This window comes from Oncorhynchus mykiss, chromosome 25 (assembly GCF_057628025.1).
Source record: "Oncorhynchus mykiss isolate SJ-2025 chromosome 25, ASM5762802v1, whole genome shotgun sequence".
NCBI lineage: Eukaryota > Metazoa > Chordata > Actinopteri > Salmoniformes > Salmonidae > Oncorhynchus > Oncorhynchus mykiss.
Genome location: NC_143046.1, coordinates 81,507,313 through 81,524,208, shown reverse-complemented (window position 1 = coordinate 81,524,208; position 16,896 = coordinate 81,507,313). Strand labels below are relative to the sequence as shown.

Sequence of the window (16,896 nt, the reverse complement as noted above, 5' to 3'; positions counted from 1 at the left end):
GAGGTCAGTCAGTTAACAGGCAGACCCTGGTCCCTCGTACATTATTCCCTAATCCATGTTCTGATTCCACTCTACCCCTCGGTTTACTGTCTTATACTTAGTCACAGGCACTAACACGTGAGGTTGTGTGTGCTGCAATCCATGGCCAGCTATAGTCATGAGCGAGTGTTGGTCCACACGTACTTTGACGCTGGGCTGCAGGCAGTGCTCCAGGTCTCTCGCTGAGGGGTCGTCAGTGAAGAGAGCGAAGCCTGACAGGTGTGGTTTCCTCATGCCCACCCTCTGGGTCAGGGTGCTCAGGAACTCGTCTACTGTGGTGGAGCCATCGAAGCCTACCACCTGAAGGACAGGTAGGACGGGATGGGGGTCACTGAGACATGGCATGAATGACAAGTGTGTGTGAATGTGTGTGACTCTGTGGTTGTGTGTGTGTTTGTGTGCATGCGGATGTGTGATTGTGTGGGTGTGTGTGTTTGTGTGCATGCGGATGTGTGATTGTGTGGGTATGTGTGTGTGTGTTTGTGTGCATGCGGATGTGTGATTGTGTGGGTATGTGTGTGTGTGTTTGTGTGCATGCGGATGTGTGATTGTGTGGGTGTGTGGGTGGAGGAACTATTGAACCCCACCACCTAGGAGACAGGACTGGACAGGAGGGCTCACTGAAAAAGTATTACTGAAATGTGTCTGTGTTACCTGGTAGGTGTGTGTCTGTGTTAATTGGTAGGTTAGTGTGTGTGGGTTACCTGGTAGATTAGTGTGTCTGTGTTACCTGGTAGGTTAGTGTGTCTGTGTTACCTGGTAGGTGAGTGCCTGTGTTACCTGGTAGGTTAGTGTGTCTGTGTTACCTGGTAGGTGAGTGTGTGTGGGTTACCTGGTAGGTGTGTCTGTGTTGCCTGGTAGGTGTGTCTGTGTTACTTGGTAAGTTAGTGTGTCTGTGTTACCTAGTAGGTTATTGTGTCTGTGTTACCTGGTAGGTGAGTGTCTGTGTTACCTGGTAGGTGAGTTTGCTGGGTTACCGGGTAGGTGTGTCTGTGTTACCTGGTAGGTGAGTGTGTCTGTGTTACCTGGTAGGTGTGTCTGTGTTACCTGGTAGGTTAGTGTGTCTGTGTTTCTTCATAGGTAAGTGTGTCTGTGTTATCTTGTAGGTGTATGTCTGTGTTACCTGGTAGGTGAGTGTGTGTGGGTTACCTGGTAGGTGTGTGTCTGTGTTACCTGGTGTAGGTTAGTGTGTCTGTATTACCTGGTAGGTGAGTGTGTGTGGGTTACCTGGTAGGTGTGTGTCTGTGTTAGCTGGTAGGTGAATGTGTGCGTACATGTGTGTTACCTGGTAGGTGATGTTCATAAAGTGGACAGGGATGCTGAAGGGTAGTGAGTGGTGGTAAGGGTTCCTCAGCAGGATAGACAGGACCTCCATACGTGATGGTTTTGCCTCTCTCTCTCCATTCTGCAGGGTACGCTCTACAGACCTCTGACAGTACACAGCATACTTCCCCACCTCACTCCTACACACATGGAGACAGAGAGATGCAGAGAGACAGAGTGTGTGAGAGAGATACAGAGAGAGAGAGAGCGAGAGACAGCCGGACAGACAGACAGAGAGAAAGAGAGAGAGAGGGGGGGGGGGGGGGGTCATCATTGTGAAGGTTTGATGTTTTCTGCTCAGGAAAGTAAGGATGGTGTGTGTGTACCTGGGGTCTGCATGACGCTGCAGATACTGTCTGAGGTACCACAGGAAGTGTTGCTGAGGCAGAAAGAGAGCCACACACACAGCCAACAGCTGCCAGCACTGAGGAGAGGACAGACAGACAGACAGACAGACAGGCAGATCACTACAATGTAAACAATACCTGAGAAAAAAACGAACTATGACAGGTAACACAACATCCCTAGATACAAAGTGATAAGTGGGAGGAATAAACAATAACGTTGAACCTCCCTCTTTGCTTCTGAAAGACCAGCTGTTATTGTAGTCATATTACTCATACCTATTGAATCCTCTCAGATCTCCACAAGTGCTTAGGGGGTAACGACTTGGGGGTAGGGACTAGGTGGTAGGGACTAGGAGGTAGGGACTAGGGGGTAATTTCAGCTTCAGGGCCAGGCTTATACGGACATGAGTGAGGGAGGAGTTGAGGTGTGTAATGTACCTGAGTGAGGGAGGAGTTGAGGTGTGTAACGTACCTGAGTGAGGGAGGAGTTGAGGTGTGTAATGTACCTGAGTGAGGGAGGAGTTGAGTTGTGTAACGTACCTGAGTGAGGGAGGGTGTTGAGGTGTGTAACGTACCTGAGTGAGGGTGGAGTTGAGGTGTGTAACATACCTGAATGATGGAGGAGTTGTGGTGTGTAATGTAGCTGAGTGAGGGAGGACTTGAGGTGTGTAACACACCTGAGTGAGGGAGGGGTTGAGGTGTGTAATGTACTTGAGTGAGGGAAGAGTTGAGGTGTGTAACGTACCTGAGTGAGGGAGGAGTTGTGTGGTGTGTAACGTACCTGAGTGAGGGAGGAGTTGTGTGGTGTGTAACGTACCTGAGTCAGGGAGGAGTTGGGGTGTGTAACGTACCTGAGTGAGGGAGGAGTTGAGGTGTGTAACGTACCTGAGTGAGGGAGGAGTTGTATAGTGTGTAACGTACCTGAGTGAGGGAAGAGTTGTCTGGTGTGTAACGTACCTGAGTGAGGGAGGAGTTGTGTGGTGTGTAACGTACCTGAGTGAGGGAGGAGTTGAGGTGTGTAACGTACCTGAGTGAGGGAGGAGTTGCGGTGTGTAACGTACCTGAGTGAGGGAGGAGTTGTGTGGTGTGTAACGTACCTGAGTGAGGGAGGAGTTGTGAGGTGTGTAACGTACCTGAGTGAGGGAGGAGTTGTGAGGTGTGTAACTTACCTGAGTGAGGGAGAGTTGAGGTGTATACTGTACCTGAGTGAGGGAGGAGTTGTGTGGTGTGTAACGTACCTGAGTGAGGGAGGAGTTGAGGTGTGTAACGTACCTGAGTGAGGGAGGAGTTGTGTGGTGTGCGGCGGTTGGTCTGTTTAATCAGCTGACAGTACATCTCGTTCCGGAGCTCTGGGTGCGTCAGACACACCTGCAATGCATTCTGGGCCAGGGACATGTGGTAGTCAATGGAGGGAGACTCCACCAGTACGTTGATGAACAGCTGACAGGACTGAAGAAAGGAAGGATGAAAGAGGGAAGGTTTTACCTTTTATTTATTGTTTTATTTTTTTATTTCACCTTTATTTAACCAGGTAGGCTAGTTGAGAACAAGTTCTCATTTACAACTGCGACCTGGCCAAGATAAAGCATAGCAGTGTGAACAGACAACACAGAGTTACACATGGAGTGAACAATTAACAAGTCAATAACACAGTAGAAAAAAAGAGAGTCTATATACATTGTGTGCAAACGGCATGAGGAGGTGGGCGAATAATTACAATTTAGCAGATTAACACTGGAGTGATAAATGATCAGATGGTCATGTACAGGTAGAGATACTGGTGTAGAGCAGAAAAGTAAATAAATATAAACAGTATGGGGATGAGGTAGGTAAATTGGGTGGGCTATTTACCTATAGACTATGTACAGCTGCAGCGATCGGTTAGCTGCTCAGATAGCAGATGTTTGAAGTTGGTGAGGGAGATAAAAGTCTCCAACTTCAGCGATTTTTGCAATTCGTTCCAGTCACAGGCAGCAGAGAACTGGAACGAGAGGCGGCCAAATGAGGTGTTGGCTTTAGGGATGATCAATGAGATACACCTGCTGGAGCGCGTGCTACGGGTGGGTGTTGCCATCGTGACCAGTGAACTAAGATAAGGCGGAGCTTTACCTAGCATGGACTTGTAGATGACCTGGAGCCAGTGGGTCTGGCGACGAATATGTAGCGAGGGCCAGCCGACTAGAGCGTACAGGTCGCAGTGGTGGGTGGTGTAAGGTGCTTTAGTAACAAAACGGATGGCACTGTGATAAACTGCATCCAGTTTGCTGAGTAGAGAATTGGAAGCAATTTTGTAGATGACATCGCCGAAGTCGAGGATCGGTAGGATAGTCAGTTTTACTAGGGTAAGTTTGGCGGCGTGAGTGAAGGAGGCTTTGTTGCGGAATAGAAAGCCGACTCTAGATTTGATTTTAGATTGGAGATGTTTGATATGAGGCTGGAAGGAGAGTTTACAGTCTAGCCAGACACGTAGGTACTTATAGATGTCCACATATTCTAGGTCGGAACCATCCAGGGTGGTGATGCTAGTCAGGCGTGCGGGTGCAGGCAGCGAACGGTTGAAAATCATTTGGTTTTACTAGCGTTTAAGAGCAGTTGGAGGCCACGGAAGGAGTGTTGTATGGCGTTGAAGCTCGTTTGGAGGTTAGATAGCACAGTGTCCAAGGAAGGGCCGGAAGTATACAGAATGGTGTCGTCTGCATAGAGGTGGATCAGGGAATCGCCCGCAGCAAGAGCAACATCATTGATATATACAGAGAAAAGAGTCGGCCCGAGAATTGAACCCTGTGGCACCCCCATAGAGACTGCCAGAGGACCGGACAACATGCTCTCCGATTTGACACACTGAACTCTGTCTGCAAAGTAGTTGGTGAACCAGGCAAGGCAGTCATTAGAAAAACCGGGGCTACTGAGTCTGCCGATAAGAATATGGTGATTGACAGAGTCGAAAGCCTTGGCCAGGTCGATGAAGACGGCTGCACAGTACTGTCTTTTATCGATGGCGGTTATGATATCGTTTAGTACCTTGAGCGTGGCTGAGGTGCACCCGTGACCGGCTCGGAAACCAGATTGCACAGCAGAGAAGGTACGGTGGGATTCGAGATGGTCAGTGACCTGTTTGTTGACTTGGCTTTCAAAGACCTTAGATAGGCAGGGCAGGATGGATATAGGTCTGTAACAGTTTGGGTCCAGGGTGTCTCCCCCTTTGAAGAGGGGGATGACTGCGGCAGCTTTCCAATCCTTGGGGATCTCAGACGATATGAAAGAGAGGTTGAACAGGCTGGTAATAGGGGTTGTGACAATGGCGGCGGATAGTTTCAGAAATAGAGGGTCCAGATTGTCAAGCCCAGCTGACTTGTACGGGTCCAGGTTTTGCAGCTTTTTCAGAACATCTGCTACCTGCAATGATCGTGATATATGTTGAGAAACAATAGAAGCAGCATGTTCATGGGGATCAGTTTAAGCAAGGGGCTGATCACTAGTCTTGATCACATGATCACTAGTCTTGATCACATGATCACTAGTCTTGATCACATGATCACTAGTCTTGATCACATGATCACTAGTCTTGATCACATGATCACTAGTCTTGATCACATAATCACTAGTCTTGATCACATAATCACTAGTCCTGATCACATAATCACTAGTCCTGATCACATAATCACTAGTCTTGATCACACAATCACTAGTCTTGATCACATGATCACTAGTCTTGATCACATGATCACTGGTCTTGATCACATACAGAGTAATCACTGTAATCACTTGATCATATAATCACTAGTCTTGATCACATAATCACTAGTCTAGTCTTGATCACATAATCACTAGTCTAGTCTTGATCACATAATCACTAGTCTAGTCTTGATCACATAATCACTAGTCTTGATCACAAGTCTTGATCACATGACCACTAGTCTTGATCACATAATCACTAGTCTTGATCACATAATCACTAGTCTTGATCACATAATCACTAGTCTAGTCTTGATCACATGATCACTAGTCTAGTCTTGATCACATAATCACTAGTCTTGGTCACATAATCACTAATCTAGTCTTGATCACATAATCACTCGTCTTGATCACATAATCACTCGTCTTGATCACATGATCACTAGTCTTGATCCCATAATCACTAGTCTTGATCACTTTTGGGTGTGAGAAAAGCGCTTTAATTAAATAAATGAATATAATGAGTTGTTATTTCGGATGTATTTGATGTATTTGAAGGTTGATTTGTAGATCAGTGGCTCTGTGCAGTCAGAGTGCAATGTAGGCAATCAATCTTTAACGAGCTCAATGTAGTCAATCAATCTTTAACGAGCTCAATGTAGTCAATCAATCTTTAACGAGCTCAATGTAGGCAATCAGTCTTTAACGAGCTCAATGTAGGCAATCAATCTTTAACGAGCTCAATGTAGTCAATCAATCTTTAACGAGCTCAATGTAGTCAATCAGTCTTTAAGGAGCTCAATGTAGTCAATCAGTCTTTAAGGAGCTCAATGTAGTCAATCAATCTTTAACGAGCTCAATGTAGTCAATCAATCTTTAACGAGCTCAATGTAGTCAATCAGTCTTTAACGAGCTCAATGTAGTCAATCAATCTTTAACGAGCTCAATGTAGGCAATCAATCTTTAATGAGCTCAATGTAGTCAATCAGTCTTTAACGAGCTCAATGTAGTCAATCAATCTTTAACGAGCTCAATGTAGTCAATCAATCTTTAACGAGCTCAATGTAGTCAATCAGTCTTTAACGAGCTCAATGTAGTCAATCAATCTTTAACGAGCTCAATGTAGTCAATCAATCTTTAACGAGCTCAATGTAGTCAATCAGTCTTTAACAAGCTCAATGTAGTCAATCAATCTTTAACGAGCTCAATGTAGTCAATCAATCTTTAACGAGCTCAATGTAGTCAATCAATCTTTAACGAGCTCAATGTAGTCAATCAGTCTTTAACGAGCTCAATGTAGTCAATCAATCTTTAACGAGCTCAATGTAGTCAATCAATCTTTAACGAGCTCAATGTAGTCAATCAATCTTTAACGAGCTCAATGTAGTCAATCAATCTTTAACGAGCTCAATGTAGTCAATCAGTCTTTAACGAGCTCAATGTAGTCAATCAATCTTTAACGAGCTCAATGTAGTCAATCAATCTTTAACGAGCTCAATGTAGTCAATCAGTCTTTAACGAGCTCAATGTAGTCAATCAATCTTTAACGAGCTCAATGTAGTCAATCAATCTTTAACGAGCTCAATGTAGTCAATCAGTCTTTAACGAGCTCAATGTAGTCAATCAATCTTTAACGAGCTCAATGTAGTTAATCAATCTTTAACAAGCTCAATGTAGTCAATCAGTCTTTAACGAGCTCAATGTAGTCAATCAATCTTTAACGAGCTCAATGTAGTCAATCAATCTTTAACGAGCTCAATGTAGTCAATCAGTCTTTAACGAGCTCAATGTAGTCAATCAATCTTTAACGAGCTCAATGTAGTTAATCAATCTTTAACGAGCTCTATGTAGTCAATCAGTCTTTAACGAGCTCAATGTAGTCAATCAATCTTTAACGAGCTCAATGTAGTTAATCAATCTTTAACGAGCTCAATGTAGTCAATCAATCTTTAACGAGCTCAATGTAGTCAATCAATCTTTAACGAGCTCAATGTAGTCAATCAATCTTTAACGAGCTCAATGTAGTCAATCAATCTTTAACGAGCTCAATGTAGTCAATCAGTCTTTAACGAGCTCAAGCCATGTCAGTGTTATACCTGTTTACAACCAGAAGGTGGAGGCCAACATACATAGAGATAGAGTTCCAAGTTGTATTAGTCGTATTTACGGGATACACATGGCATAAACCGTCCAAGTAAATGTTTACTTACATGTTTGTTCTTGACAATACAACAACCATGAGGTATAATAAAAGGTAAGATTATTAACATAAAGTAAATTATGTTCGTATTGTAGACCACCCCTCAAACAGAGCTATAGTAATGAAAGTCCGGACCTGGCCATTCTGCCGCCCTCCTCATATAACCCCGCAAAACTAGAATAGTCCCCGTAAGCAAAATGACGTTGAAAATACATATTTTACCCGAATGTTGAAATTAAGTTAATTTTCAGTTCTGAATGAAGGTCCAAAAATACATAATTTATAGACGTCGATGTTTGAATTAAATCAAGACCGGTCCAGACCGAACAAAATCTTTACCTAAAATATATGTCTATGATTGGTTAAGATTTACATCTGTGGACGTGGAAATCAAGGCTTACAACTTACATCTGGCAAATGTTTAACAACCATACCTGGTGCAAAAAGACTCATTTATTATTAAGACACTATTCACAGTAGTCTTAATTCACATTCTTTTCAAACCCGTACGCATGTCCAAAATAACTAGTAGCATTGGGTTTACTTGATAGCTACCTACACAAATAGCTAGCTAGAACAAAGTGTTAATAAGATATTCATTTAAAAAGATTAAAAGCAATACAGGACCAAAAAAGACATCCAAATGACGTCGCCGTCGGCCTGTGCTTACTGGGGTGGATCCTACAGTGTCAGCCACAGTGGAATGCAGCCGTTGTTGTGGAATTGTCAGATTACTTGTTAGATATTACTGCATTGTCGGAACTAGAAGCACAAGCATTTCGCTACATTCGCATTAACATCTGCTAACCATGTGTATGTGACCAATAAAATTTGATTTGAATGTTATGTGGAATGACTATTGTTTGTTAATTAAACAGGAAACAGGAAACGGACAGCGGTTGTGAGCAGCTTGATTGTCCATTCCATATGGTCCATTTGACTTTGACCTGTCCTGTTTTTAGGACATGTTGTTTTTTAACATGGCAGCTTCTTTATTGGGCACCATTTAGGTTAGGCTATGTGATCGGAGAAACCTGCATGATGTAAAAAGTGTCTGTCTCATTACATTGTCATTACATTATATCTCCAGCCTGTCGGCTACAGAAAAGGCCACATACTCTTTCTACCATATCCTATACCTATATGATTTATGTTAGACCATTTTTTGACAGAACGTTGGTGGAGCGCTGCAGAGATGCACCTCTCCAACAGAACCCTGGAGAGGCACGCTGGGAATGGACAAGATTTATATTTTGCGCCCCTGCCTACAAAGTAGGCACTGCTTATCAAAAGGTGCCATTGGCGCTCACCTAAAAAGCCCATATGCCAACTGGTTTAGAGAAATGGTCATTGTTCTTGGGCAGAATGATGTGAGGTTTTTTTGTGTTGATTCATGTGTCGGTCAGTTTGGCTGGGAAAACGCCACCCTTGTCAATCTGCTGTCATAGGCAGCCACCTAATCCTAACTAATGGGGGGCCCGGCCCAGCATGCACAAACTTCAATGTGTTTCCTACTTGGAAACACATTCCAAGTTTAACAGGTTCATCCAAGTCAGGAGGAAAACTAGTCTGTCACTGCTTGAGGGGAACAGGAAAATGTTAGTAGGATTAAGGCTCTGTATCAATACTGTGTCATGACATCTCACTAACACAGCCCTGTCACATCAGGGACTATATGTCCCTGTCTGTCTCACTCCCTGTCCCCGTCCCTGTCTGTCTCACTCCCCATCCCATCCCCGTCTGTCTCACTCCATGTCCCCGTCCCTGTCTGTCTCACTCCCCATCCCATCCCTGTCTGTCTCACTCCATGTCCCCGTCCCTGTCTGTCTCACTCCCCATCCCATCCCTGTCTGTCTCACTCCCTGTCCAATCCCTGTCTGTCTCACTCCCCATCCCATCCCTGTCTGTCTCACTCCCCATCCCATCCCTGTCTGTCTCACTCCCCATCCCATCCCTGTCTGTCTCACTCCCCATCCCATCCCTGTCTGTCTCACTCCCCATCCAATCCCTGTCTGTCTCACTCCCCATCCCATCCCTGTCTTTGTCTCACTCCATGTCCCCGTCCCTGTCTGTCTCACTCCCCATCCCATCCCTGTCTGTCTCACTCCCTGTCCCCGTCCTTGTCTGTCTCACTCCCCATCCAATCCCTGTCTGTCTCACTCGCCATCCCATCCCTGTCTGTCTCACTCCCCATCCAGTCCCTGTCTTCGTCTCACTCCATGTCCCCGTCCCTGTCTGTCTCACTCCCCATCCCATCCCTATCTGTCTCACTCCCCATCCCATCCCTGTCTTCGTCTCACTCCATGTCCCCGTCCCTGTCTGTCTCACTCCCCATCCCATCCCTGTCTGTCTCACTCCATGTCCTTGTCCCTGTCTGTCTCACTCCCCATCCCATCCCTGTCTGCCTCACTCCATGACCCGTCCCTGTTTTTGTCTCACTCCCTGTCCCCGTCCCTGTCTGTCTCACTCCCCATCCCTGTCTTTCACACTCTCCATCCCATCCCTGTCTGTCTCACTCCCCATCCTTGTCTTTCACACTCTCCGTCCCATCCCTGTCTGTCTCACTCCCCATCTCTGTCTTTCACACTCTCCATCCCATCCCTGTCTGTCTCACACCCCATCCCATCCCTGTCTGTCACACTCCCCATCCCATCCCTGTCTGTCTCACTCCCCATCCCATCCCTGTCTTTGTCTCACTCCATGTCCCCGTCCCTGTCTGTCTCACTCCATGTCCCTGTCCCTGTCTGTCTGTCTCACTCCCCATCCCATTCCTGTCTGTCTCACTCCCCATTCCATCCCTGTCTTTGTCTCACTCCCTGTCCCCGTCCCTGTCTGTCTCACTACCCAGTCCTTGTCCCTGTCTGTCTCACTCCCCATCCCATCCCTGTCTGTCTCACTCCATGACCCGTCCCTGTTTTTGTCTCACTCCCTGTCCCCGTCCCTGTCTGTCTCACTCCCCATCCCTGTCTTTCACACTCTCCATCCCATCCCTGTCTGTCTCACTCCATGTCCTTGTCCCTGTCTGTCTCACTCCCCATCCCATCCCTGTCTGTCTCACTCCATGACCCGTCCCTGTTTTTGTCTCACTCCCTGTCCCCGTCCCTGTCTGTCTCACTCCCCATCCCTGTCTTTCACACTCTCCATCCCATCCCTGTCTGTCTCACTCCCCATCCTTGTCTTTCACACTCTCCGTCCCATCCCTGTCTGTCTCACTCCCCATCTCTGTCTTTCACACTCTCCATCCCATCCCTGTCTGTCTCACACCCCATCCCATCCCTGTCTGTCACACTCCCCATCCCATCCCTGTCTGTCTCACTCCCCATCCCATCCCTGTCTTTGTCTCACTCCATGTCCCCGTCCCTGTCTGTCTCACTCCATGTCCCTGTCCCTGTCTGTCTGTCTCACTCCCCATCCCATTCCTGTCTGTCTCACTCCCCATTCCATCCCTGTCTTTGTCTCACTCCCTGTCCCCGTCCCTGTCTGTCTCACTACCCATCCCATGCCTGTCTGTCTCACCCCCTGTCCTATCCCTGTCTGTCTCACTCCCTGTCCCCGTCCCTGTCTGTCTCACTCTCCATCCCATCCCTGTCTGTCTCACTCGCTGTCCCTGTCTGTCTCACTCCCAATCCCATCCCTGTCTGTCTCACTCCCAATCCCATCCCTGTCTGTCTCACTCCCTATCCCACTCCTTATCCCTGTCTGTCTCACTCCCAATCCCATCCCTGTCTGTCCCACTCCCTGTCCGTATCCCTGTCCCACTCCCTGTCCGTATCCCTGTCCCACTCCCTGTCCGTATCCCTGTCCCAGTCCCTATCCCTGTCCCTATCCCTGTCCCACTCCCTGTCCCTGTCCCACTCCCTATCCCTGTCCCACTCCCTATCCCTGTCCCACTCCCTGTCCCACTCCCTATCCCTGTCCCTATCCCTGTCCCACTCCCTATCCCTGTCCCACTCCCTGTCCCTATCCCTGTCCCAGTCCCTATCCCATCCCTGTCTGTCTCACTCCCAATCCCATCCCTGTCTGTCTCACTCCCTATCCCACTCCTTATCCCTGTCTGTCTCACTCCCAATCCCATCCCTGTCTGTCCCACTCCCTGTCCGTATCCCTGTCCCAGTCCCTATCCCTGTCCCTATCCCTGTCCCACTCCCTGTCCCTGTCCCACTCCCTATCCCTGTCCCACTCCCTATCCCTGTCCCACTCCCTGTCCCTGTCCCACTCCCTATCCCTGTCCCTATCCCTGTCCCACTCCCTATCCCTGTCCCACTCCCTGTCCCTATCCCTGTCCCAGTCCCTATCCCTGTCCCAGTCCCTATCCCTGTCCCACTCCCTATCCCTGTCCCTCTCCCTGTCCCACTCCCTATCCCTGTCCCAGTCCCTGTCCCAGTCCCTATCCCTGTCCCTATCCCTGTCCCTCTCCCTGTCCCACTACCTGCCCCTGTCTTCCACACTTCTAATGAGCCGCCGAGGCTTTGATCTGTGAGTGGCGGTAGGGTGGAGGGGCATGGAGCACATCCAAGAGGAGAGGGGGGTGATGGACAGAGAAGGGGAAGCCCCAAACAGACAGACAGGCTGGGGGTCTCCGTCAGATCAGCAGACAGGAGAAGAGAAAGACACAGGGATTTGAAGAAATACAAAGGAAGAGTAAGTAATGAAGGGACCGACCTTGAAGAGTTTGAGGGCTTCAGTCTGCAGAGCTTCAGAGGGTAGAGTGGTGAGAGGGGAGCGCAGGCCATCTTTACAGAAACAAAGAGACTCACTCCTCCACAACGCAGAGTCTGAGAGAAGACAGACAGACAGACAGACAGACAGACAGACAGACAGACAGACAGACAGAGGGCATACAGACAGACAGACAGACAGACAGACAGGCAGGCAGACAGACACACAGACAGACAGACAGACAGACAGACAGACAGACAGACAGACAGACAGACAGACAGACAGACAGACACACAGACAGACAGACAGACAGACACACAGACACACAGACAGACACACACACACAGATTGACCAGAAACAGACTTACTTGAGCACAGTCATTAACACTAACTGCAGATTGCAGACTGGATCAAGATATTTCAGTAGTCTGTCCTGGTTAATGTAACATGAAAGAGCTACTGACTGAATCTGAAACCTTATGTGATACAGTATAGCACCAGTCTGTTAACCACTAGTCTATCTAGTCTATACTCATCCAAGATCGCATAGCAGTTCAGACGTCTTTTGTCCTCGTCTTGTCGTGTCCTGTATATATATATATTTACAACTTTTTTCACATACATTTTATTTTTATTTTCCATCAACTCATCTTCTAAACACTCTCCTGCAACCAGCCTCACCAATTTATATTTATAAAAAAGTATTATTTACCTCAGATCTGCAATCCTTCAGGAAGCTAGCCAGAAACTCCAGGAGGCTGGCCAGAAACTAGCCAGAAGCTAGCCAGGAGCTAGCCCAGAAGCTAATCAGAAGCTAACCACGGTTTGTGGTCATCGGCTGTCCTTTAGTTCGAAAATCTATCGAAAATCTATCGCCAGTTTTGTACGGCGCAGCGCGGCTCGGAACGGAACATACCGGACCAATTTTTCTCTCCATGTCCCTGGATTTCAACTGCTCTCTGGACATTCATACCCGGATCTCACAGCTAGCTAGCTGCTATCCGTGTGACAGTCGGCTTTCGTCGATTCCGGAGCAAACATCGATTGTTCCGGTGCTAGCCAGCTCCGTCAATCACGCCTGAGTTCCATCATTCACTCCTGGGCTGCAGTCACCTATCCGGACCCGTTTCACTGCCTACGCGGAGCCCCACCGGGCCTTCACAACCGGACTGCCGACGTTATCTACCTGAAGGAGATCCGGCTGGCTCCTCTGTCGCGACGTTACCGGAACGCCCATCTGCGGCCCGCTAACCGTTAGCTGTCTTTCCGGCTGCTATCTGAATAGACAATCGGACAATTTATTTATTTGAATTATTATGTTTTCTTCTCGGGCCTCTATAACTATATCTATTGTTCTTATTTTTGTTGTTGTGTGATTTGGATTAATCCCCTCTACCACACGGAACCCCACTAATCTACTGACCGAACGCAAGAGGTGGCTAACAACAGACTCCATCCTATGCTAGCTTGCTACCGGTTGGCTTGGCTAGCTGTCTAAATCGCCGTGACCCTAAACCAACCTCTCCACTCACTGGACCCTTTTGATCACTCGACTAAGCATGCCTCTCCTTAATGTCAATATGTCTTGTCCATTGCTGTTCTGGTTAGTGTTTATTGGCTTATTTCACTGTAGAGCCTCTAGTCCTGCTCACTATACCTTATCCAACCTATTAGTTCCACCACCCACACATGCAATGACATCTCCTGGTTTCAATGATGTTTCTAGAGACAATATCTCTCTCTTCATCACTCAATACCTAGGTTTACCTCCACTGTATTCACATCCTACCTTACCTTTGTCTGTACATTATACCTTGATGCTATTTTATCGCCCCCAGAAACCTCCTTTTACTCTCTGTTCCAGACGTTCTAGACGACCAATTCTTATTGCTTTTAGTCGCACCCTTATTCTACTACTCCTATGTTCCTCTGGCGATGTAGAGGTGAATCCAGGCCCTGCAGTGCCTAGCTCCACTCCTATTCCCCAGGCGCTCTCTTTTGACGACTTCTGTAACCGTAATAGCCTTGGTTTCATGCATGTTAACATTAGAAGCCTCCTCCCTAAGTTTGTTCTATTCACTGCTTTAGCACACTCTGCCAACCCGGATGTTCTAGCTGTGTCTGAATCCTGGCTTAGGAAGACCACCAAAAATTCAGACATTTTAATTCCAAACTACAACATTTTCAGACAAGATAGAACTGCCAAAGGGGGCGGTGTTGCAATTTACTGCAAAGATAGCCTGCAGAGTTCTGTCCTACTATCCAGGTCTGTACCCAAACAATTTGAACTTCTACTTTTAAAAATCCACCTTTCTAAAAACAAGTCTCTCACCGTTGCCGCCTGCTATAGACCACCCTCTGCCCCCAGCTGTGCTCTGGACACCATATGTGAACTGATTGCCCCCCATCTATCTTCAGAGCTCGTGCTGCTAGGCGACCTAAACTGGAACATGCTTAACACCCCAGCCATCCTACAATCTAAACTTGATGCCCTCAATCTCACACAAATTATCAATGAACCTACCAGGTACCTCCCCAAAGCCTTAAACACGGGCACCCTCTTAGATATCATCCTAACCAACTTCCCCTCTAAATACACCTCTGCTGTCTTCAACCAAGATCTCAGCGATCACTGCCTCATTGCCTGCATCCGTAATGGGTCAGCGGTCAAACGACCTCCTCTCATCACTGTAAAACGCTCCCTGAAACACTTCAGCGAGCAGGCCTTTCTAATCGACCTGGCCGGGGTATCCTGGAAGGATATTGACCTCATCCCGTCAGTAGAGGATGCCTGGATATTTTTTAAAAATGCCTTCCTAACCATCTTAAATAAACATGCCCCATTCAAGAAATTTAGAACCAGGAACAGATATAGCCCTTGGTTCTCCCCAGACCTGACTGCCCTTAATCAACACAAAAACGTCCTATGGCGTTCTGCATTAGCATCGAACAGCCCCCGTGATATGCAGCTGTTCAGGGAAGCTAGAAACCATTATACACAGGCAGTTAGAAAAGCCAAGGCTAGCTTTTTCAAGCAGAAATTTGCTTCTTGCAACACTAACTCAAAAAAGTTCTGGGACACTGTAAAGTCCATGGAGAATAAGAACACCTCCTCCCAGCTGCCCAGTGCACTGAAGATAGGAAACACTGTCACCACTGATAAATCCACCATAATTGAAAATTTCAATAAGCATTTTTCTACTGCTGGCCATGCTTTCCACCTGGCTACTCCTACCCCTGTCAACAGCACTGCACCCCCAACAGCAACTCGCCCAAGCCTTCCCCATTTCTCCTTCTCCCAAATCCATTCAGCTGATGTTCTGAAAGAGCTGCAAAATCTGGACCCCTACAAATCAGCCGGGCTAGACAATCTGGACCCTTTCTTTCTAAAATTATCTGCCGAAATTGTTGCCACCCCTATTACTAGCCTGTTCAACCTCTCTTTCGTGTCGTCTGAGATTCCCAAAGATTGGAAAGCAGCTGCGGTCATCCCCCTCTTCAAAGGGGGGGACACTCTTGACCCAAACTGCTACAGACCTATATCTATCCTACCATGCCTTTCTAAGGTCTTCGAAAGCCAAGTCAACAAACAGATTACCGACCATTTTGAATCTCACCATACCTTCTCTGCTATGCAATCTGGTTTCAGAGCTGGTCATGGGTGCACCTCAGCCACGCTCAAGGTCCTAAACGATATCTTAACCGCCATCGATAAGAAACATTACTGTGCAGCCGTATTCATTGATCTGGCCAAGGCTTTCGACTCTGTCAATCACCACATCCTCATCGGCAGACTCAACAGCCTTGGTTTCTCAAATGATTGCCTCGCCTGGTTCACCAACTACTTCTCTGATAGAGTTCAGTGTGTCAAATCTGAGGGTCTGTTGTCCGGACCTCTGGCAGTCTCTATGGGGGTGCCACAGGGTTCAATTCTTGGACCGACTCTCTTCTCTGTATACATCAATGAGGTCGCTCTTGCTGCTGGTGAGTCTCTGATCCACCTCTACGCAGACGACACCATTCTGTATACTTCCGGCCCTTCTTTGGACACTGTGTTAACAACCCTCCAGGCAAGCTTCAATGCCATACAACTCTCCTTCCGTGGCCTCCAACTGCTCTTAAATACAAGTAAAACTAAATGCATGCTCTTCAACCGATCACTACCTGCACCTACCCGCCTGTCCAACATCACTACTCTGGACGGCTCTGACTTAGAATACGTGGACAACTACAAATACTTAGGTGTCTGGTTAGACTGTAAACTCTCCTTCCAGACCCATATCAAACATCTCCAATCCAAAGTTAAATCTAGAATTGGCTTCCTATTTCGCAACAAAGCATCCTTCACTCATGCTGCCAAACATACCCTTGTAAAACTGACCATCCTACCAATCCTCGACTTTGGCGATGTAATTTACAAAATAGCCTCCAATACCCTACTCAACAAACTGGATGCAGTCTATCACAGTGCAATCCGTTTTGTCACCAAAGCCCCATACACTACCCACCATTGCGACCTGTACGCTCTCGTTGGCTGGCCCTCGCTTCATACTCGTCGCCAAACCCACTGGCTCCATGTCATCTACAAGACCCTGCTAGGTAAAGTCCCCCCTTATCTCAGCTCGCTGGTCACCATAGCATCTCCCACCTGTA

At 47.2% G+C, this 16,896-nt stretch overlaps 1 protein-coding gene across 2 annotated transcripts in view; it reads right to left on the bottom strand.

The window, feature by feature from the left end:
• LOC110504234 (pleckstrin homology domain-containing family H member 1) overlaps positions 1-16,896 on the bottom strand; it is a 73,897-nt gene that overhangs the window by 19,461 nt on the left and 37,540 nt on the right. For both annotated transcript variants that reach the window (XM_090221271.1, XM_090221272.1), the window contains exons 20-24: positions 12,247-12,359; positions 2,982-3,158; positions 1,689-1,786; positions 1,325-1,502; positions 184-339 (exon numbers count right to left, since the gene is read on the bottom strand). In XM_090221271.1, coding sequence (XP_090077397.1) covers positions 184-339; positions 1,325-1,502; positions 1,689-1,786; positions 2,982-3,158; positions 12,247-12,359 — 722 coding nt within the window. The remainder of the gene's footprint in view (positions 1-183; positions 340-1,324; positions 1,503-1,688; positions 1,787-2,981; positions 3,159-12,246; positions 12,360-16,896) is intronic.